We start from the raw sequence: 22,007 nt of genomic DNA on the forward strand, positions 1-22,007 counted from the left end.
CAGGGTTTAAACAACGAGAACAAGTTCTGATGGGTTCTAAACAATGAAACAGACTCCTCATTTGTTCTAAACAACGTGAACAAGCTTTATTTTCTGCATCAGTAAAGGTTTCTAAAAAAGCCATGTAAAGAACGACAATGACCCGACGTTCTAAACAACGAGAACACGCCCTCCTCATCGGGTTCTAAACAACGAGAACAAGCCCTCCTCATCGGGTTCTAAACAACGAGAACAAGCCCTCCTCATCGGGTTCTAAACAACGAGAACAAGCCCTCCTCATCGGGTTCTAAACAACGAGAACACGCCCTCCTCATCGGGTTCTAAACAACGAGAACAAGCCCTCCTCATCGGGTTCTAAACAACGAGAACAAGCCCTCCTCATCGGGTTCTAAACAACGAGAACACGCCCTCCTCATCGGGTTCTAAACAACGAGAACAAGCCCTCCTCATCGGGTTCTAAACAACGAGAACAAGCCCTCCTCATCGGGTTCTAAACAACGAGAACAAGCCCTCCTCATCGGGTTCTAAACAACGAGAACAAGCCCTCCTCATCGGGTTCTAAACAACGAGAACAAGCCCTCCTCATCGGGTTCTAAACAACGAGAACAAGCCCTCCTCATCGGGTTCTAAACAACGAGAACAAGCCCTCCTCATCGGGTTCTAAACAACGAGAACAAGCCCTCCTCATCGGGTTCTAAACAACGAGAACAAGCCCTCCTCATCGGGTTCTAAACAACGAGAACAAGCCCTCCTCACCGGGTTCTAAACTTAACAGCCCCCATAGCAGGACAGGATGTCGTGGGTTCTGTCGTTTCCAGTTTGTTTAATAAGCGCTCTGATAGTCGTAAAATCAGGGAGTTAATCTGATCTGAGATCAGTTTTAGTGGTACTCACATCGTCTGCTTTGGAGCCCTGTTCCTGAAGACTCCTCTGCAGCTCCTCCACCTGACTCTGACCCTCGATCAGTCTCTGGTTCACCAGTCTGGAACACACACAGTCACCATGTTTGTTTGTTTAACTATACTTAACACCAGACGATCCCACTAGAGTAGTAAACAAACAACAATTTGACCAGCTAGGGACATGTTGTTAATCCCCACAAGGTCAAATGCTGTATCTAGGGGGGGTTTTAGGGTTAAGTTAAGGTTAGAATTAGGTTTAGGGTTAAGGTTAGAATTAGGTTTAGGATTAAGGTTAGAATTAGGTTTAGGTTAAGGTTAGAATTAGTTTAGTTAAGGTTAGGGGTTAGAATTAGGTTCAGGATTAAGGTTAGAATTAGGTTTAGGATTAAGGTTAGAATTAGGTTTAGGGTTAAGGTTAGAATTAGGTTTAGAATTAGGTTTAGGGTTAAGGTTAGAATTAGGTTTAGGGTTAAGGTTAGAATTAGGTTTAGGGTTAAGGTTAGAATTAGGTTTAGGGTTAAGGTTAGAATAAGTGTTGGGGTTAGAATTAGGTTTAGGATTAAGGTTAGAATTAGGTTTAGGGTTAAGGTTAGAATTAGGTTTAGGGTTAAGGTTAGAATTAGGTTTAGGGTTAAGGTTAGAATTAGGTTTAGGATTAAGGTTAGAATTAGTGTTGGGGTAAGAATTAGGTTTAGGATTAAGGTTAGAATTAGTGTTGGGGTTAGAATTAGGTTTAGGATTACGGTTAGAACTAGTGTTGGGGTTAGTTTTAGGGTTAGGCTTAGGATTTTCAGGTTAAGGTTATTGTTAAGGTCAGGGAAAATAGGATTTTGTTCTTCCGTCCGCGTGGGGACCTGCAATCTACAAAGGTTGGGTTTGGTGTATAAGAAAAATACAATTTTTAATGGAATAGAAGAAGCGTGTGTCTGTGTGGCGTGTGTCTGTGTAGCGTGTGTCTGTGTAGCGTGTGTGTCTGTGTAGCGTGTGTGTGTGTAACGTGTGTCTGTGTAGCGTGTGTCTGTGTGGCGTATGTCTGTGTAGCGTGTGTCTGTGTGGCGTATGTCTGTGTAGCGTGCGTGTGTCTGTGTAGCGTGCGTGTGTCTGTGTAGCGTGCGTGTGTCTGTGTAGCGTGCGTGTGTCTGTGTAGCGTGCGTGTGTCTGTGTAGCGTGCGTGTGTCTGTGTAGCGTGCGTGTGTCTGTGTAGCGTGCGTGTGTCTGTGTAGCGTGCGTGTGTGTGTCTGTGTAGCGTGCGTGTGTGTGTCTGTGTAGCGTGCGTGTGTGTGTCTGTGTAGCGTGCGTGTGTGTGTCTGTGTAGCGTGCGTGTGTGTGTCTGTGTAGCGTGTGTCTGTGTAGCGTGTGTCTGTGTAGCGTGTGTCTGTGTAGCGTGTGTCTGTGTAGCGTGTGTCTGTGTAGCGTGTGTCTGTGTAGCGTGTGTCTGTGTAGCGTGTGTCTGTGTCTGTGTAGCGTGCATCTGTCTGTGTAGCGTGTGTCTGTGTAGCGTGTGTCTGTGTAGCGTGTGTCTGTGTTGCGTGTGTCTGTGTTGCGTGTGTCTGTGTTGCGTGTGTCTGTGTAGCGTGTGTCTGTGTAGCGTGTGTCTGTGTAGCGTGTGTCTGTGTAGCGTGTGTCTGTGTAGTGTATAGTGTCTAGTGTATAGTGTGTCTGTGTAGTGTATAGTGTGTAGTGTAGTGTGTATAGTGTATAGTGTATAGTGTATAGTGTGTAGTGTATAGTGTATAGTGTGTAGTATATAGTGTGTAGTGTATAGTGTGTAGTGTGTAGTGTATAGTGTGTAGTGTAGTGTGTAGTGTGTAGTGTATAGTGTGTAGTGTAGTGTGTAGTGTATAGTGTGTAGTGTATAGTGTGTAGTGTATAGTGTGTAGTGTATAGTGCATAGTGTATAGTGTATAGTGTGTACTATATAGTGTGTAGTGTATAGTGTATAGTGTGTACTATATAGTGTGTAGTGTATAGTATATAGTGTGTACTATATAGTGTGTAGTGTATAGTGTATAGTGTATAGTGTGTAGTGTGTAGTGTATAGTGTATAGTGTATAGTGTGTACTATATAGTGTGTAGTGTATAGTGTGTACTATATAGTGTGTAGTGTATAGTGTATATAGTGTATAGTGTATAGTGTATACTATATAGTGTATAGTGTATAGTGTATAGTGTGTAGTGTATAGTGTATAGTGTGTAGTGTATATAGTGTATAGTGTGTAGTGTATAGTGTGTATAGTGTGTACTATATAGTGTGTAGTGTATAGTGTATAGTGTGTAGTGTATAGTGTATATAGTGTGTACTATATAGTGTGTACTATATAGTGTATAGTGTGTAGTGTATAGTGTGTATAGTGTGTACTATATAGTGTGTAGTGTATAGTGTATAGTGTGTAGTGTATAGTGTATAGTGTATAGTGTATAGTGTGTACTATATAGTGTATAGTGTGTACTATATAGTGTATAGTGTGTAGTGTGTAGTGTATAGTATATATAGTGTATAGTGTGTAAGTCGCTCTGGATAAGAGCGTCTGCTAAATTACTTAAATGTAAATGTAGTGTATAGTGTGTACTATATAGTGTATAGTGTGTAGTGTGTAGTGTGCACCTGTTTTCTGTCTCCAGTTCGTTCTTCCTACTGTTTGCGTCCTCCAGTAAACTCTGCAGCAGAGCGATCTTCTCATTATCAGAACCCTCCTGGGCCAGCTTCAGCATGTTGTTCTCATGCTGCAGTCTGATCAGCTTCTCTCTGGGAACAAAACACAGGGACAGATTCCCATGTAGAAATGGGATTAAATCAGTTTAGTTAGGCCCTAACACGCCTAGTTAGGCCCTAACACGCCTAGTTAGGCCCTAACACGCCTAGTTAGGCCCTAACACGCCTAGTTAGGCCCTAACACGCCTAGTTAGGCCCTAACACGCCTAGTTAGGCCCTAACACGCCTAGTTAGGCCCTAACACGCCTAGTTAGGCCCTAACACGCCTAGTTAGGCCCTAACACGCCTAGTTAGGCCCTAACATGCCTAGTTAGGAACCATAATTTGTCTACACGGACAAGTTCCTGCCTGGTTTAGATCTGATCTGTCTGAAAGATATCAGTTTGTCTCTGTGGATGGTTTGTCCTCTGACAAATCAATTGTAAGTTTCAGTGTTCCTCAAGGTTCTGTTTTAGGACCACTACTGTTTTCACTATATATTCTAACTCTTGGTGATGTCATTCGGAAACACAATGTCAACATTCATTGTTGTGCAGATGAAACATGGTGAAGCCCCAAAATTGCCTAACCTGGAAGTGTTTCAGACATAAGGAAATAGACAGCAGCAAATGTTTTACTTTTAAACTCTGACAAAACAGAGATGATAATTCTAGGTCCCAAGAAACAGTGGGGTGCGTCCCCTGAGTGGGTTGATTCACTGTTGTTGTCATCCTGTCTGGGTTGCCCCCCCCCCCCCCCCTTGGGCTGTGCCGTGGCGGAGATCCACCCTCTCCGAGTTGGGCATCTCCGGCGCGGCCCACGCTTGGATTGCGTCCTACCTGACAGGTCGCTCCTACCAGGTGGCGTGGCGAGAATCTGTCTCCTCACCACGCGCTCTCACCACTGGTGTCCCCCAGGGCTCTGTTCTAGGCCCTCTCCTATTCTCGCTATACACCAAGTCACTTGGCTCTGTCATAACCTCACATGGTCTCTCCTATCATTGCTATGCAGACGACACACAATTAATCTTCTCCTTTCCCCCTTCTGATGACCAGGTGGCGAATCGCATCTCTGCATGTCTGGCAGACATATCAGTGTGGATGACGGATCACCACCTCAAGCTGAACCTCGGCAAGACGGAGCTGCTCTTCCTCCCGGGGAAGGACTGCCCGTTCCATGATCTCGCCATCACGGTTGACAACTCCATTGTGTCCTCCTCCCAGAGCGCTAAGAACCTTGGTGTGATCCTTGACAACACCCTGTCGTTCTCAACTAACATCAAGGCGGTGGCCCGTTCCTGTAGGTTCATGCTCTACAACATCCGCAGAGTACGACCCTGCCTCACACAGGAAGCGGCGCAGGTCCTAATCCAGGCACTTGTCATCTCCCGTCTGGATTACTGCAACTCGCTGTTGGCTGGGCTCCCTGCCTGTGCCATTAAACCCCTTCAACTCATCCAGAACGCCGCAGCCCGTCTGGTGTTCAACCTTCCCAAGTTCTCTCACGTCACCCCGCTCCTCCGTTCTCTCCACTGGCTTCCAGTTGAAGCTCGCATCCGCTACAAGACCATGGTGCTTGCCTACGGAGCTGTGAGGGGAACGGCACCTCAGTACCTCCAGGCTCTGATCAGGCCCTACACCCAAACAAGGGCACTGCGTTCATCCACCTCTGGCCTGCTCGCCTCCCTACCACTGAGGAAGTACAGCTCCCGCTCAGCCCAGTCAAAACTGTTCGCTGCTCTGGCCCCCCAATGGTGGAACAAACTCCCTCACGACGCCAGGACAGCGGAGTCAATCACCACCTTCCGGAGACACCTGAAACCCCACCTCTTTAAGGAATACCTAGGATAGGATAAGTATCCCCCCCTTTAAGATTTAGATGCACTATTGTAAAGTGACTGTTCCACTGGATGTCATAAGGTGAATGCACCAATTTGTAAGTCGCTCTGGATAAGAGCGTCTGCTAAATGACTTAAATGTAAATGTAAATCTTTGTGGATCTTTGTGGGCTATACTCAGCCTTGTCTCAGGATGGTAAGTTGGTGGTTGAAGATATCCCTCTAGTGGTGTGGGGGCTGTGCTTTGGCAAAGTGGGTGGGGTTATATCCTTCCTGTTTGGCCCTGTCCGGGGGTGTCCTCGGATGGGGCCACAGTGTCTCCTGTCCCCTCCTGTCTCAGCCTCCAGTATTTATGCTGCAGTAGTTTATGTGTCGGGGGGCTAGGGTCAGTTTGTTATATCTGGAGTACTTCTCCTGTCCTATTCGGTGTCCTGTGTGAATCTAAGTGTGCGTTCTCTAATTCTCTCCTTTCTTTCTCTCTCTCTCTCTCTCGGAGGACCTGAGCCCTAGGACCATGCCCCAGGACTACCTGACATGATGACTCCTTGCTGTCCCCAGTCCACCTGGCCATGCTGCTGCTCCAGTTTCAACTGACCTGAGCCCTAGGACCATGCCCCAGGACTACCTGACATGATGACTCCTTGCTGTTCCCGGTCCACCTGACTGTGCTGCTGCTCCAGTTTCAACTGTTCTGCCTTATTGTTATTCGACTATGCTGGTCATTTATGAACATTTGAACATCTTGGCCATGTTCTGTTATAATCTCCACCCGGCACAGCCAGAAGAGGACTGGCCACCCCACATAGCCTGGTTCCTCTCTAGGTTTCTTCCTAGGTTTTGGCCTTTCTAGGGAGTTTTTCCTAGCCACCGTGCTTCTACACCTGCATTGCTTGCTGTTTGGAGTTTTAGGCTGGGTTTCTGTACAGCACTTTGAGATATCAGCTGATGTACGAAGGGCTATATAAATACATTTGATTTGATCTGACAATTAATCTCGACGGTTGTACACTCTTTTTGACGAACATTTACAAAATATTTGAAGAGGAGCTTTTTTCTTCATAACATTGTGAAAATCAGAACCTTTTAGTCTAAAAATGATGCAGAAAAATTAATCCATGCTTTTGTTACTTCTAGATTAGACTACTGCAATGCTCTATTTTCCGGCTACCCGGATAATGTACTAAATAAACTTCAGTTAGTGCTAAACACGGCTGCTAGAATCTTGACTAGATCCAAACCATCATATTACTCCAGTGCTAGCCTCCCTACACTGGCTTCCTGTCAAGGCAAGGGCTGATTTCAAGGTTTCACTGCAAACAGTGTTTCCAGCCACTAGACTAAGCTATGCTACGCTAACGCTAGCTGTGTTACCAGCCACTAGACTGAACTATGCTACGCTAACACTAGCTGCAGCAGGGAATGTTATTCCTTGGAAAGCAGCTAAAACAGAGCTGATGTAACTCTGAAGGATCTGGTGACATACTGAACATTATTACATAACTAACAAGAATAACTCTCATCCCACAGTACATTACCCAGCCAGGCACCTCATCAGTCTATAGTACATTACCCAGCCAGGCCACTCATCAGTCTATAGTACATTACCCAGCCAGGCCACTCATCAGTCTGTAGTACATTAATTACCCAGCCAGGCCACTCATCAGTCTATAGTACATTACCCAGCCAGGCCACTCATGAGTCTATAGTACATTACCCAGCCAGGCCACTCATCAGTCTGTAGTACATTACCCAGCCAGGCACCATCAGTCTATAGTACATTACCCAGCCAGGCTATAGTCTATAGTATTACCCAGCCAGGCCACTCATCAGTCTATAGTACATTAATTACCCAACCAGGCCACTCAGTCTATTATAGTACATTACTCAGCCAGGCCACTCATCAGTCTATAGTACATTACCCAGCCAGACCACTCATCAGTCTATAGTACATGAATTACCCAGCCAGGCCACTCATCAGTCTATAGTACATTACCCTGCCAGGCACCGCATCAGTCTATAGTACATTACCCAGCCAGGCCACTCATCAGTCTGTAGTACATTACCCAGCCAGACCACTCATCAGTCTATAGTACATTACCCTGCCAGGCACCGCATCAGTCTATAGTACATTACCCAGCCAGGCCACTCATCAGTCTATAGTACATTACCCAGCCAGGCCACTCATCAGTCTATTATAGTACATTACCCAGCCAGACCACTCATCAGTCTATAGTACATGAATTACCCAGCCAGGCCACTCATCAGTCTATAGTACATTACCCTGCCAGGCACCGCATCAGTCTATAGTACATTACCCAGCCAGGCCACGCATCAGTCTATAGTACATTACCCAACCAGGCCACTCATCAGTATATTATAATACATTACCCTGCCAGACCACTCATCAGTCTATTATAGTACATTACCCAGCCAGGCCACTCATCAGTCTATTATAGTACATTACCCAGCCAGGCCACGCATCAGTCTATAGTACATTACCCAACCAGGCCACTCATCAGTATATAGTACATTACCCAGCCAGACCACTCATCAGTCTATAGTACATGAATTACCCAGCCAGGCCACTCATCAGTCTATAGTACATTACCCTGCCAGGCACCGCATCAGTCTATAGTACATTACCCAGCCAGGCCACTCATCAGTCTATAGTACATTACCCAGCCAGGCCACTCAGTCTATAGTACATTACCCAGCCAGGCTATTCATCAGTCTGTAGTACATTAATTACCCAGCCAGACCACTCATCAGTCTATAGTACATTACCCTGCCAGGCACCGCATCAGTCTATAGTACATTACCCAGCCAGGCCACGCATCAGTCTATAGTACATTACCCAACCAGGCCACTCATCAGTATATTATAATACATTACCCTGCCAGACCACTCATCAGTCTATTATAGTACATTACCCAGCCAGGCCACTCATCAGTCTATTATAGTACATTACCCAGCCAGGCCACGCATCAGTCTATAGTACATTACCCAACCAGGCCACTCATCAGTATATTATAATACATTACCCTGCCAGGCCACTCATCAGTCTATTATAGTACATTACCCAACCAGGCTATTCGTCAGCCTTCCACAGAGCACAAAAAGAAAGGCATTGAAGGTACACAAGGGACTAAATGATTCAAGCTGCACCAGAAACTAATCAAGTGTTGACTTAAACTTCTTGATCAATTCTTTGTGATATTCATGAATTGTACACTCTTTAGACAAAAGTATGTGGACACCCCTTCAAATGAGTAAATGTGGCTATATCAGCCACACCTGTTGCTGACTGGTGTAGAAAATCGAGCACACCGCCATGCAATCTCCATAGACAAACATTGGCAGTAAAATGGCAGACTGAAGAGCTCAGTGACGTTCAATGTGGCACAGTCATAGGATGCCACCTTTCCAAGTCAGTAAGTCAAATTTCTGCCCTGCTAGAGCTTCCCCGGTCAACAGTAGGTGCTGTTATTGTGAAGTGGAAACGTCTAGGAAGACCCCCACAGTAATATTCCAAAATCTAGTGGAAAGCCTTCTCAGAAGAGAGGCTGTTATAGCCAGCAAAGGGGGGGGGGACCAGCTCCATATCAGCGCACACGATTTTGGAATGAGATAATGGATGAGCAGGTGTCCACATACTTTTGGTCACGTTGTGTATCTGGCTGTGTCGAGCAGAGCGGAGAATGTCAAACCGACCAGAGGGGAAGCGGTCAGAGAAGAAGAGAAAGGTCTAATCGGTTTAGCGTATTTTAACGGAAACGGAAAGTACTAATCTTTGAAATGTTTAGAAAGTATGACAGCAGATAAATCAAATCAAATCAAATCAAATCAGTTTCAACTGTTCTGCCTTACTATTATTCAACCATGCTGGTCATTTATGAACATTTGAACATCTTGGCCACGTTCTGTTATAATCTCCACCCGGCACAGCCGGAAGAGGACTGGCCACCCCACATATGCTCTCTCTAATTCTCTCTTTCTTTCTCTCTCTCGGAGGACCTGAGCCCTAGGACCGTGCCCCAGGACTACCTGACATGATGGCTCCTTGCTGTCCCCAGTCCACCTGACTGTGCTGCTGCTCCAGTTTCAACTGTTCTGCCTTATTATTATTTGACCATGCTGGTCATTTATGAACATTTGAACATCTTGGTCATGTTCTGTTATAATCTCTACCCGGCACAGCCAGAAGAGGACTGGCCACCCCACATAGCCCGGTTCCTCTCTAGGTTTCTTCCTAGGTTTTGGCCTTTCTAGGGAGTTTTTCCTAGCCACCGTGCTTTTACACCTGCATTGTTTGCTGTTTGGGGTTTTAGGCTGGGTTTCTGTACAGCACTTTGAGATATCAGCTGACGTACGAAGGGCTATATAAATAAATTTGATTTGATTTGATTTGATGACAGCAGATAACACATCAGAGTTCAACACAACAGAAAAATGATAGATTTCTGGGAACTCAACCAATCATACCGGATCTCTGGGGTGACGATCTCTGCCGCCAGCGAATCAGAGCCCTCGTTACTGTCCAGTGGAACCATGCCTGGAGAAACAAAGATGTTATGTTAGACACAATCACATACTAAGACTAGAGGCACTGTAGGGACATGAACATACTAAGACTAGAGACACTGTAGGGACATGAACATACTAAGACTAGAGGCACTGTAGGGACATGAACATACTAAGACTAGAGGGACATGAACATACTAAGACTAGAGGCACTGTAGGGACATGAACATACTAAGACTAGAGACACTGTAGGGACATGAACATACTAAGACTAGAGACACTGTAGGGACATGAACATACTAAGACTAGAGGCACTGTAGGGACATGAACATACTAAGACTAGAGACACTGTAGGGACATGAACATACTAAGACTAGAGGGACATGAACATACTAAGACTAGAGACACTGTAGGGACATGAACATACTAAGACTAGAGACACTGTAGGGACATGAACATACTAAGACTAGAGACACTGTAGGGACATGAACATACTAAGACTAGAGGGACATGAACATACTAAGACTAGAGGGACATGAACATACTAAGACTAGAGGCACTGTAGGGACATGAACATACTAAGACTAGAGACACTGTAGGGACATGAACATACTAAGACTAGAGACACTGTAGGGACATGAACATACTAAGACTAGAGACACTGTAGGGACATGAACATACTAAGACTAGAGACACTGTAGGGACATGAACATACTAAGACTAGAGGCACAGGGACATGAACATACTAAGACTAGAGACACTGTAGGGACATGAACATACTAAGACTAGAGGCACTGTAGGGACATGAACATACTAAGACTAGAGACACTGTAGGGACATGAACATACTAAGACTAGAGACACTGTAGGGACATGAACATACTAAGACTAGAGACACTGTAGGGACATGAACATACTAAGACTAGAGGCACTGTAGGGACATGAACATACTAAGACTAGAGACACTGTAGGGACATGAACATACTAAGACTAGAGGCACTGTAGGGACATGAACATACTAAGACTAGAGACACTGTAGGGACATGAACATACTAAGACTAGAGACACTGTAGGGACATGAACATACTAAGACTAGAGACACTGTAGGGACATGAACATACTAAGACTAGAGACACTGTAGGGACATGAACATACTAAGACTAGAGACACTGTAGGGACATGAACATACTAAGACTAGAGACACTGTAGGGACATGAACATACTAAGACTAGAGACACTGTAGGGACATGAACATACTAAGACTAGAGACACTGTAGGGACATGAACATACTAAGACTAGAGACACTGTAGGGACATGAACATACTAAGACTAGAGACACTGTAGGGACATGAACATACTAAGACTAGAGGCACTGTAGGGACATGAACATACTAAGACTAGAGGCACTGTAGGGACATGAACATACTAAGACTAGAGACACTGTAGGGACATGAACATGACTAGAGGCACTGTAGGGACATGAACATACTAAGACTAGAGGCACTGTAGGGACATGAACATACTAAGACTAGAGGCACTGTAGGGACATGAACATACTAAGACTAGAGACACTGTAGGGACATGAACATACTAAGACTAGAGGCACTGTAGGGACATGAACATACTAAGACTAGAGGCACTGTAGGGACATGAACATACTAAGACTAGAGACACTGTAGGGACATGAACATACTAAGACTAGAGGCACTGTAGGGACATGAACATACTAAGACTAGAGGCACTGTAGGGACATGAACATACTAAGACTAGAGGCACTGTAGGGACATGAACATACTAAGACTAGAGACACTGTAGGGACATGAACATACTAAGACTAGAGACACTGTAGGGACATGAACATACTAAGACTAGAGGGACATGAACATACTAAGACTAGAGACACTGTAGGGACATGAACATACTAAGACTAGAGGCACTAGGGACATGAACACTAAGACTAGAGACATACTAAGACTAGAGGGACATGAACATACTAAGACTAGAGGGACATGAACATACTAAGACTAGAGACACTGTAGGGACATGAACATACTAAGACTAGAGGCACTGTAGGGACATGAACATACTAAGACTAGAGACACTGTAGGGACATGAACATACTAAGACTAGAGACACTGTAGGGACATGAACATACTAAGACTAGAGACACTGTAGGGACATGAACATACTAAGACTAGAGACACTGTAGGGACATGAACATACTAAGACTAGAGACACATGACTAGAGACACTGAGGGACATGAACATACTAAGACTAGAGACACTGTAGGGACATGAACATACTAAGACTAGAGACACTGTAGGGACATGAACATACTAAGACTAGAGACACTGTAGGGACATGAACATACTAAGACTAGAGGGACATGAACATACTAAGACTAGAGGGACATGAACATACTAAGACTAGAGACACTGTAGGGACATGAACATACTAAGACTAGAGGCACTGTAGGGACATGAACATACTAAGACTAGAGGTAGGGACATGAACATACTAAGACTAGAGACACTGTAGGGACATGAACATACTAAGACTAGAGGCACTGTAGGGACATGAACATACTAAGACTAGAGACACTGTAGGGACATGAACATACTAAGACTAGAGACACTGTAGGGACATGAACATACTAAGACTAGAGACACTGTAGGGACATGAACATACTAAGACTAGAGGCACTGTAGGGACATGAACATACTAAGACTAGAGGGACATGAACATACTAAGACTAGAGGCACTGTAGGGACATGAACATACTAAGACTAGAGGGACATGAACATACTAAGACTAGAGGCACTGTAGGGACATGAACATACTAAGACTAGAGGGACATGAACATACTAAGACTAGAGACACTGTAGGGACATGAACATACTAAGACTAGAGACACTGTAGGGACATGAACATACTAAGACTAGAGACACTGTAGGGACATGAACATACTAAGACTAGAGACACTGTAGGGACATGAACATACTAAGACTAGAGACACTGTAGGGACATGAACATACTAAGACTAGAGACACTGTAGGGACATGAACATACTAAGACTAGAGGCACTGTAGGGACATGAACATACTAAGACTAGAGACACTGTAGGGACATGAACATACTAAGACTAGAGACACTGTAGGGACATGAACATACTAAGACTAGAGGCACTGTAGGGACATGAACATACTAAGACTAGAGACACTGTAGGGACATGAACATACTAAGACTAGAGGCACTGTAGGGACATGAACATACTAAGACTAGAGACACTGTAGGGACATGAACATACTAAGACTAGAGACACTGTAGGGACATGAACATACTAAGACTAGAGACACTGTAGGGACATGAACATACTAAGACTAGAGGGACATGAACATACTAAGACGAGAGGCACTGTAGTTGTGTACAGTACTGTAAAGAGCAGGAGTGTCTGTGACTGTTACCTGTAGACAGTTGTCCTTCCTGAGCCTCAACAAAACGCAGCTCCTCAATGGTCTCCTTTAGGGAGTCTCTCTCTGACCTCATCCGCTGGAGGGGGGTGGATAGATAGAGAGAGAGAGATCTGTTGTGACGGATTGCTTCCTGTTTATGCTCTACTTCCGGTATCACAGATGACTGGTTGACAATGGAAAGACCATGTTGACCTGTAGTTCTGGAATTAGAGTAGTACTGAAGTACAGTACTGTAAAGTCAACCTGTAGTTCTGTACAGGACTGTAAAGTCAACCTGTAGTTCTGTACAGGACTGTAAAGTCAACCTGTAGTTCTGTACAGGACTGTAAAGTCAACCTGTAGTTCTGTACAGGACTGTAAAGTCAACCTGTAGTTCTGTACAGGACTGTAAAGTCAACCTGTAGTTCTGTACAGGACTGTAAAGTCAACCTGTAGTTCTGTACAGGACTGTAAAGTCAACCTGTAGTTCTGTACAGGACTGTAAAGTCAACCTGTAGTTCTGTACAGGACTGTAAAGTCAACCTGTAGTTCTGTACAGGACTGTAAAGTCAACCTGTAGTTCTGTACAGGACTGTAAAGTCAACCTGTAGTTCTGTACAGGACTGTAAAGTCAACCTGTAGTTCTGTACAGGACTGTAAAGTCAACCTGTAGTTCTGTACAGGACTGTAAAGTCAACCTGTAGTTCTGTACAGGACTGTAAAGTCAACCTGTAGTTCTGTACAGGACTGTAAAGTCAACATGTAGTTCTGTACAGGACTGTAAAGTCAACCTGTAGTTCTGTACAGTACTGTAAAGTCAACCTGTAGTTCTGTACAGGACTGTAAAGTCAACCTGTAGTTCTGTACAGGACTGTAAAGTCAACCTGTAGTTCTGTACAGGACTGTAAAGTCAACCTGTAGTTCTGTACAGGACTGTAAAGTCAACCTGTAGTTCTGTACAGGACTGTAAAGTCAACCTGTAGTTCTGTACAGGACTGTAAAGTCAACCTGTAGTTCTGTACAGTACTGTAAAGTGAAAGTCAACCTGTAGTTCTGTACAGTACTGTAAAGTGAAAGTCAACCTGTAGTTCTGTACAGTACTGTAAAGTGAAAGTCAACCTGTAGTTCTGTACAGGACTGTAAAGTCAACCTGTAGTTCTGTACAGGACTGTAAAGTCAATCTGTAATTCTGTACAGGACTGTAAAGTCAACCTGTAGTTCTGTACAGTACTGTAAAGTGAAAGTCAACCTGTAGTTCTGTACAGTACTGTAAAGTGAAAGTCAACCTGTAGTTCTGTACAGTACTGTAAAGTCAACCTGTAGTTCTGTACAGTACTGTAAAGTCAACCTGTAGTTCTGTACAGGACTGTAAAGTCAACCTGTAGTTCTGTACAGGACTGTAAAGTTAACCTGTAGTTCTTTACAGGACTGTAAAGTTAACCTGTAGTTCTGTACAGGACTGTAAAGTCAACCTGTAGTTCTGTACAGGACTGTAAAGTCAACCTGTAGTTCTGTACAGGACTGTAAAGTGAAATGAACCATTGTAACACCTACATCCTTTTCTTTCTGTAGAGAGTCCACCTTCTCCTTGAGTCTCTTGTATTCAAACTCCATCTTGTCTGTCTTTTTGGACTCCTCAGACAGCTTGTTCTGCAGCTCTACCACCTGGGGACAACAAGGACAGTATGTTAACCTGTCTCTCTGTGTGTTTGTAGTGGTGTGTAGTGGTGTTCAGTCTCTATCCACACTCATCTCTCTGTGTGTGTGTAGTGGTGTTCGGTCTCTATCCATACCCATCTCTCTGTGTGTTTGTAGTGGTGTTCGGTCTCTATCCATACCCGTCTCTCTGTGTGTTTGTAGTGGTGTGTAGTGGTGTTCAGTCTCTATCCATACCCATCTCTCTGTGTGTTTGTAGTGGTGTGTAGTGGTGTTCAGTCTCTATCCATACCTGTCTCTGTGTGTGTTTGTAGTGGTGTTCAGTCTCTATCCATACCCGTCTCTCTGTGTGTTTGTAGTGGTGTTCAGTCTCTATCCATACCCGTCTCTCTGTGTGTTTGTAGTGGTGTTCAGTCTCTATCCACACCCGTCTCTCTCTGTGTGTTTGTAGTGGTGTTCAGTCTCTATCCATACCTGTCTGTGTGTTTGTAGTGGTGTGTAGTGGTGTTCGGTCTCTACCCATACCGGTCTCTGTGTGTTTGTAGTGGTGTGTAGTGGTGTTCGGTCTCTACCATACCGGTCTCTGTGTGTGTGTAGTGGTGTTCGGTCTCTACCCATACCCATCTCTCTGTGTGTGTAGTGGTGTTCGGTCTCTATCCATACCTGTCTCTTGTAGGACTCCAGCTGTCCTCTCGTGGTGTTGGCCTTGCGTACTTCTTCCTCCAGACTGACAGTGTTCTGCATGTACAGAGTGTTCTTCTCCTCCAACAGTTTGACCTGTCTCCTCAGATCTCCCAGGTCCTCCAGCTTCTTTTTATACGACTCCACCATGACCTCCAGCTTGGACACCTTGTCTGACGAGTGTCTGTGTGACACAAACACGAGCTAAGGGTGTGTGTCTATACAAGACGTTGTAGCGCTGCCAGTGGGCTGACAACTATGTCAATGGCAGACCACTAGTGAACCACGACATGCTTGCTAGCTGGGTCAACTCGTTCTTGAGCGTTACCTTGCTCGGGGTCAATTCCAAATTAAAACTGAAATTCCGATTGGATTTGAGTGTAGGGGTTAGGGTGTAGGGGGGGTTAGGGTGTAGGGGTTAGGGGGTTAGGGTGTAGAGGTTAGGGTGTAGGGGTTAGGGGGGTTAGGGTGTAGAGGTTAGAGTGTAGAGGTTAGGGTGTAGAGGTTAGGGTGTAGAGGTTAGGGTGTAGAGGTTAGGGTGTAGAGGTTAGGGTGTAGAGGTTAGGGTGTAGGGGTTAGGGTGTAGGGGGGTTAGGGTGTAGGGGTTAGGGTGTAGGAGGGTTAGGATGTAGAGGGGTTAGGGTGTAGGGGGTAGGGGTTAGGGTGTAGGGGGGTTAGGGTGTAGGGTGTAGATGTTATGGTGTAGGGGTTATGGTGAAGGAGGTTAGAAAGTAGGGGGTAGGGTGGAGGGGTTAGGGTGAAGGGGGTTAAGGTGAAGGGGGTTACGGTGTAGGGTCGTTAAGGTGTAGGGGTTAGGGTCTAGCATGTAGGGGTTAGGGTGTAGTTCCTACCTGAGTACATCCATTTCGTCCTTCAGTGTCTGGGCCTCGTCAGCCAGGGAGGTGAGCTCTTCATTCTGCCCTCTCAGCTCTGTCAGCTCCTTCTCCAACTCCTCACAGTGGATACGATAATCATCCTTCGCTGCCTCCAGCCTGCAGACACCCCAGAGAGAGAGAGAGAGAAACGTACACCTCAGTCCAAACTGAAACCACAACTGATGACAGATACACAAACTCACAGGTCACTCAGTGCCTCAAAAACTTCAACTTGACATTTCGAGCTGACGAAGTTTACATTTTGAGGTTGTTTGAGGACGTTGTGCTCAGTTGGTCCGTGGGGGTACCAGGAGCCACAGAAAATGCCCCAGATGGACAATGGCCTATTATGGACGAGTGCCCAAACCCATAGTCCAGTGTTTCCCAAACTCGGTCCTGGGATGCAGGGGTGCACGTTTTGTTTTTTTGCCCCTTTCACTACACAGCTGATTGAAATTATCATCAATCTTTGAGTAAAAATCAAAACGTACAACCCCCCGTTTGGGAAACACTGCCATAGTCTCCCAGTGACTCTCTCAGTGATGGCCCAGGGTCCTGTGGTGAACCAGACACCGTGGTGATGGCCCAGGGTCCTGTGGTGAACCAGACACCGTGGTGAACCAGACACTGTGGTGAACCAGACACCGTGGTGAACCAGACACTGTGGTGAACCAGACACCGTGGTGAAACCAGACACTGTGGTGAACCAGACACCGTGGTGAACCAGACACCGTGGTGAACCAGACACTGTGGTGATGGCCCAGGGTCCTGTGGTGAACCAGACACCGTGGTGAACCAGACACCGTGGTGAACCAGACACCGTGGTGAACCAGACACCGTGGTGAACCAGACACCGTGGTGAACCAGACACTGTGGTGATGGCCCAGGGTCCTGTGGTGAACCAGACACCGTGGTGAACCAGACACTGTGGTGAACCAGACACCGTGGTGAACCAGACACTGTGGTGAACCAGACACCGTGGTGATGGAGTTCCGGTTCCGGTTGGAGCGAGTGGTCGCATCTGCACGTCGCTCCAACGGGTAGTATAACGGGTAGTATAACTTTTTCATTATATTTCATTATATCACAACGGTTTGATTTGTCTTATCTTAGCAATTTCTTCTCAGCTAGCTACATAGCCGTCTTTGTATCAAAGATAATTGCGTAATTATCGTATTTCGCCGTCCTAACGTAGTCTTCACTAGCCAGCTAGCTAACGTCCACTGATTAGCTGCACTGGAGAAACTGTTACACTCAACTGAACGACTTGATTAGTTTAGTGTTAGCTAGCTACATAGCTGTCTTTGCTGTCTTCGTATCATCGTATCATCGTATCCAAGATAATTGTGTTGTTTAGGTTTAGAGTGTGTAGTCTTAGAGTGATTATCTTAATTTACCGAGGTTAGCTAGCCAGCTATTTGTCGTCCTTAACGTAGGTGACTCTGCTAGCTAGCCAACAGCTAGCCAACGCTAGCCAACGTCTTCTGTATAGAACTCAACTACCCGGTCGCATTCACAGGTTGTATCACATTTTCACTTCATTTTCATTACAGTACAACGGTTTGATTTGTTTGATCGTAGCTAGCTACTTAGCTAGCTACATAGCCGTCTTTGTATCAAAGATAATTGTGTAGTCTAGAGCGATTTTCTAGGTTCGCTAGCCATCTATTGTCGTTCTTTTAACGCAACGTAACGTAAACAACACTGCTAGCTAGCCTGCTAGCCCCCGAATAGCAACACTGCAGAAACTATTACACTCAACGGAACGACTTGATTAGTGTAGTGTCAACAACGCAGCCACTGCCAGCTAGCCTACTTCAGCAGTACTGTATCATTTTAATCATTTTAGTCAATAAGATTCTTGCTACGTAGCTTAACTTTCTGAACATTCGAGACGTGTAGTCCACTTGTCATTCCAATCTCCTTTGCATTAGCGTAGCCTCTTCTGTAGCCTGTCAACTATGTGTCGGTTTATCCCTGTTCTCTCCTCTGCACAGACCATACAAACGCTCCTCACCGCGTGGCCGCGGCCACCCTACTTTGGTGGTCCCAGCGCGCACGACCCACGTGGAGTTCCAGGTCTCCGGTAGCCTCTGGAACTGCCAATCTGCGGTCAACAAGGCAGAGTTCATCTCAGCCTATGCCTCCCTCCAGTCCCTCGACTTCTTGGCCCTGACGGAAACATGGATCACCACAGACAACACTGCTACTCCTACTGCTCTCTTCGTCCGCCCACGTGTTCTCGCACACCCCGAGAGCGTCTGGTCAGCGGGGTGGTGGCACCGGGATCCTCATCTCTCCCAAGTGGTCATTCTCTCTTTCTCCCCTTACCCATCTGTCTATCGCCTCCTTTGAATTCCATGCTGTCACAGTTACTAGCCCTTTCAAGCTTAACATCCTTATCATTTATCGCCCTCCAGGTTCCCTCGGAGAGTTCATCAATGAGCTTGATGCCTTGATAAGCTCCTTTCCTGAGGACGGCTCACCTCTCACAGTTCTGGGCGACTTTAACCTCCCCACGTCTACCTTTGACTCTTTCCTCTCTGCCTCCTTTCCACTCCTCTCCTCTGACCTCACCCTCTCACCTTCCCCCCTACTCACAAGGCAGGCAATACGCTCGACCTCATCTTTACTAGATGCTGTTCTTCCACTAACCTCATTGCAACTCCTCCAAGTCTCCGACCACTGCCTTGTATCCTTTTCCCTCTCGCTCTCATCCAACACCTCCCACACTGCCCCTACTCGGATGGTATCGCGCCGTCCCAACCTTCGCTCTCTCTCCCCCGCTACTCTCTCCTCTTCCATCCTATCATCTCTTCCCTCCGCTCAAACCTTCTCCCACCTATCTCCTGATTCTGCCTCCTCAACCCTCCTCTCCTCCCTCTCTGCATCCCTTGACTCTCTATGTCCCCTATCCTCCAGGCCGGCTCGGTCCTCCCCTCCCGCTCCGTGGCTCGATGACTCATTGCGAGCTCACAGAACAGGGCTCCGGGCAGCCGAGCGGAAATGGAGGAAAACTCGCCTCCCTGCGGACCTGGCATCCTTTCACTCCCTCCTCTCTACATTTTCCTCCTCTGTCTCTGCTGCTAAAGCCACTTTCTACCACGCTAAATTCCAAGCTGCTGCCTCTAACCCTAGGAAGCTCTTTGCCACCTTCTCCTCTCTCCTGAATCCTCCGCCCCCTCCCCCCTCCTCCCTCTCTGCAGATGACTTCGTCAACCATTTTGAAAAGAAGGTCGACGACATCCGATCCTCGTTTGCTAAGTCAAACGACACTGCTGGTTCTGCTCACACTGCCCTACCCTGTGCTCTGACCTCTTCTCCCCTCTCTCTCCAGATGAAATCTTGCGTCTTGTGACGGCCGGCCGCCCAACAACCTGCCCGCTGACCCTATCCCCTCCTCTCTTCTCCAGACCATTTCCGGAGACCTTCTCCCTTACCTCACCTCGCTCATCAACTCATCCCTGACTGTTGGCTACGTCCCTTCCGTCTTCAAGAGAGCGAGAGTTGCACCCCTTCTGAAAAAACCTACACTCGATCCCTCCGATGTCAACAATTACAGACCAGTATCCCTTCTTTCTTTTCTCTCCAAAACTCTTGAACGTGCTGTCCTTGGCCAGCTCTCCCGCTATCTCTGAATGACCTTCTTGATCCAAATCAGTCAGGTTTCAAGACTAGTCATTCAACTGAGACTGCTCTCCTCTGTATCACGGAGGCGCTCCGCACTGCTAAAGCTAACTCTCTCTCTCTGCTCTCATCCTTCTAGATCTATCGGCTGCCTTCGATACTGTGAACCATCAGATCCTCCTCTCCACCCTCTCCGAGTTGGGCATCTCCGGCGCGGCCCACGCTTGGATTGCGTCCTACCTGACAGGTCGCTCCTACCAGGTGGCGTGGCGAGAATCTGTCTCCTCACCACGCGCTCTCACCACTGGTGTCCCCCAGGGCTCTGTTCTTGGCCCTCTCCTATTCTCGCTATACACCAAGTCACTTGGCTCTGTCATAACCTCACATGGTCTCTCTTATCATTGCTATGCAGACGACACACAATTAATCTTCTCCTTTCCCCTTCTGATGACCAGGTGGCGAATCGCATCTCTGCATGTCTGGCAGACATATCAGTGTGGATGACGGATCACCACCTCAAGCTGAACCTCGGCAAGACGGAGCTGCTCTTCCTCCCGGGGAAGGACTGCCCGTTCCATGATCTCGCCATCACGGTTGACAACTCCATTGTGTCCTCCTCCCAGAGCGCCAAGAACCTTGGCGTGATCCTGGACAACACCCTGTCGTTCTCAACTAACATCAAGGCGGTGGCCCGTTCCTGTAGGTTCATGCTCTACAACATCCGCAGAGTACGACCCTGCCTCACACAGGAAGCGGCGCAGGTCCTAATCCAGGCACTTGTCATCTCCCGTCTGGATTACTGCAACTCGCTGTTGGCTGGGCTCCCTGCCTGTGCCATTAAACCCCTTCAACTCATCCAGAACGCCGCAGCCCGTCTGGTGTTCAACCTTCCCAAGTTCTCTCACGTCACCCCGCTCCTCCGTTCTCTCCACTGGCTTCCAGTTGAAGCTCGCATCCGCTACAAGACCATGGTGCTTGCCTACGGAGCTGTGAGGGGAACGGCACCTCAGTACCTCCAGGCTCTGATCAGGCCCTACACCCAAACAAGGGCACTGCGTTCATCCACCTCTGGCCTGCTCGCCTCCCTACCACTGAGGAAGTACAGCTCCCGCTCAGCCCAGTCAAAACTGTTCGCTGCCCTGGCCCCCCAATGGTGGAACAAACTCCCTCACGACGCCAGGACAGCGGAGTCAATCACCACCTTCCGGAGACACCTGAAACCCCACCTCTTTAAGGAATACCTAGGATAGGTTAAGTAATCCTCTCACCCCACCCCCTAAGTTTTAGATGCACTATTGTTAAGTGACTGTCCCACTGGATGTCATAAGGTGAATGCACCAATTTGTAAGTCGCTCTGGATAAGAGCGTCTGCTAAATGACTTAAATGTAAATGTAAATGTGATGGCCCAGGGTCCTGTGGTGAACCAGACACTGTGGTGAACCAGACACTGTGGTGATGGCCCAGGGTCCTGTGGTGAACCAGACACCGTGGTGATGGCCCAGGGTCCTGTGGTGAACCAGATACTGTGGTGATGGCCCAGGGTCCTGTGGTGAACCAGACACTGTGGTGATGGCCCAGGGTCATGTGGTGAACCAGACACCGTGGTGAACCAGATACTGTGGTGATGGCCCAGGGTCCTGTGGTGAACCAGACACTGTGGTGATGGCCCAGGGTCATGTGGTGAACCAGACACCGTGGTGAACCAGATACTGTGGTGATGGCCCAGGGTCCTGTGGTGAACCAGACACCGTGGTGAACCAGA

General features: G+C 46.8%; 1 protein-coding gene across 5 annotated transcripts in view; it reads right to left on the reverse strand.

Annotated features, from left to right (window-relative positions):
- The window catches only part of LOC123989564 (protein Hook homolog 3-like), a 73,941-nt gene that overhangs the window by 16,477 nt on the left and 35,457 nt on the right, over nucleotides 1-22,007 (reverse strand). For all 5 annotated transcript variants that reach the window (XR_006830569.1, XR_006830570.1, XR_006830568.1 and 2 more), the window contains 7 exons: nucleotides 16,594-16,734; nucleotides 15,725-15,926; nucleotides 14,960-15,070; nucleotides 13,418-13,502; nucleotides 9,914-9,983; nucleotides 3,508-3,648; nucleotides 895-982 (listed from right to left, as the gene is read on the reverse strand). Coding sequence is in view for 2 of the 5 variants with exons in the window: in XM_046290678.1 (XP_046146634.1) it covers nucleotides 895-982; nucleotides 3,508-3,648; nucleotides 9,914-9,983; nucleotides 13,418-13,502; nucleotides 14,960-15,070; nucleotides 15,725-15,926; nucleotides 16,594-16,734 (838 nt within the window). In the remaining 3 variants the exon portion in view is untranslated. The remainder of the gene's footprint in view (nucleotides 1-894; nucleotides 983-3,507; nucleotides 3,649-9,913; nucleotides 9,984-13,417; nucleotides 13,503-14,959; nucleotides 15,071-15,724; nucleotides 15,927-16,593; nucleotides 16,735-22,007) is intronic.

The sequence above is a fragment of the Oncorhynchus gorbuscha genome, linkage group LG11, assembly GCF_021184085.1.
Source record: "Oncorhynchus gorbuscha isolate QuinsamMale2020 ecotype Even-year linkage group LG11, OgorEven_v1.0, whole genome shotgun sequence".
In the NCBI taxonomy this organism is placed as follows: Eukaryota; Metazoa; Chordata; class Actinopteri; order Salmoniformes; family Salmonidae; genus Oncorhynchus; species Oncorhynchus gorbuscha.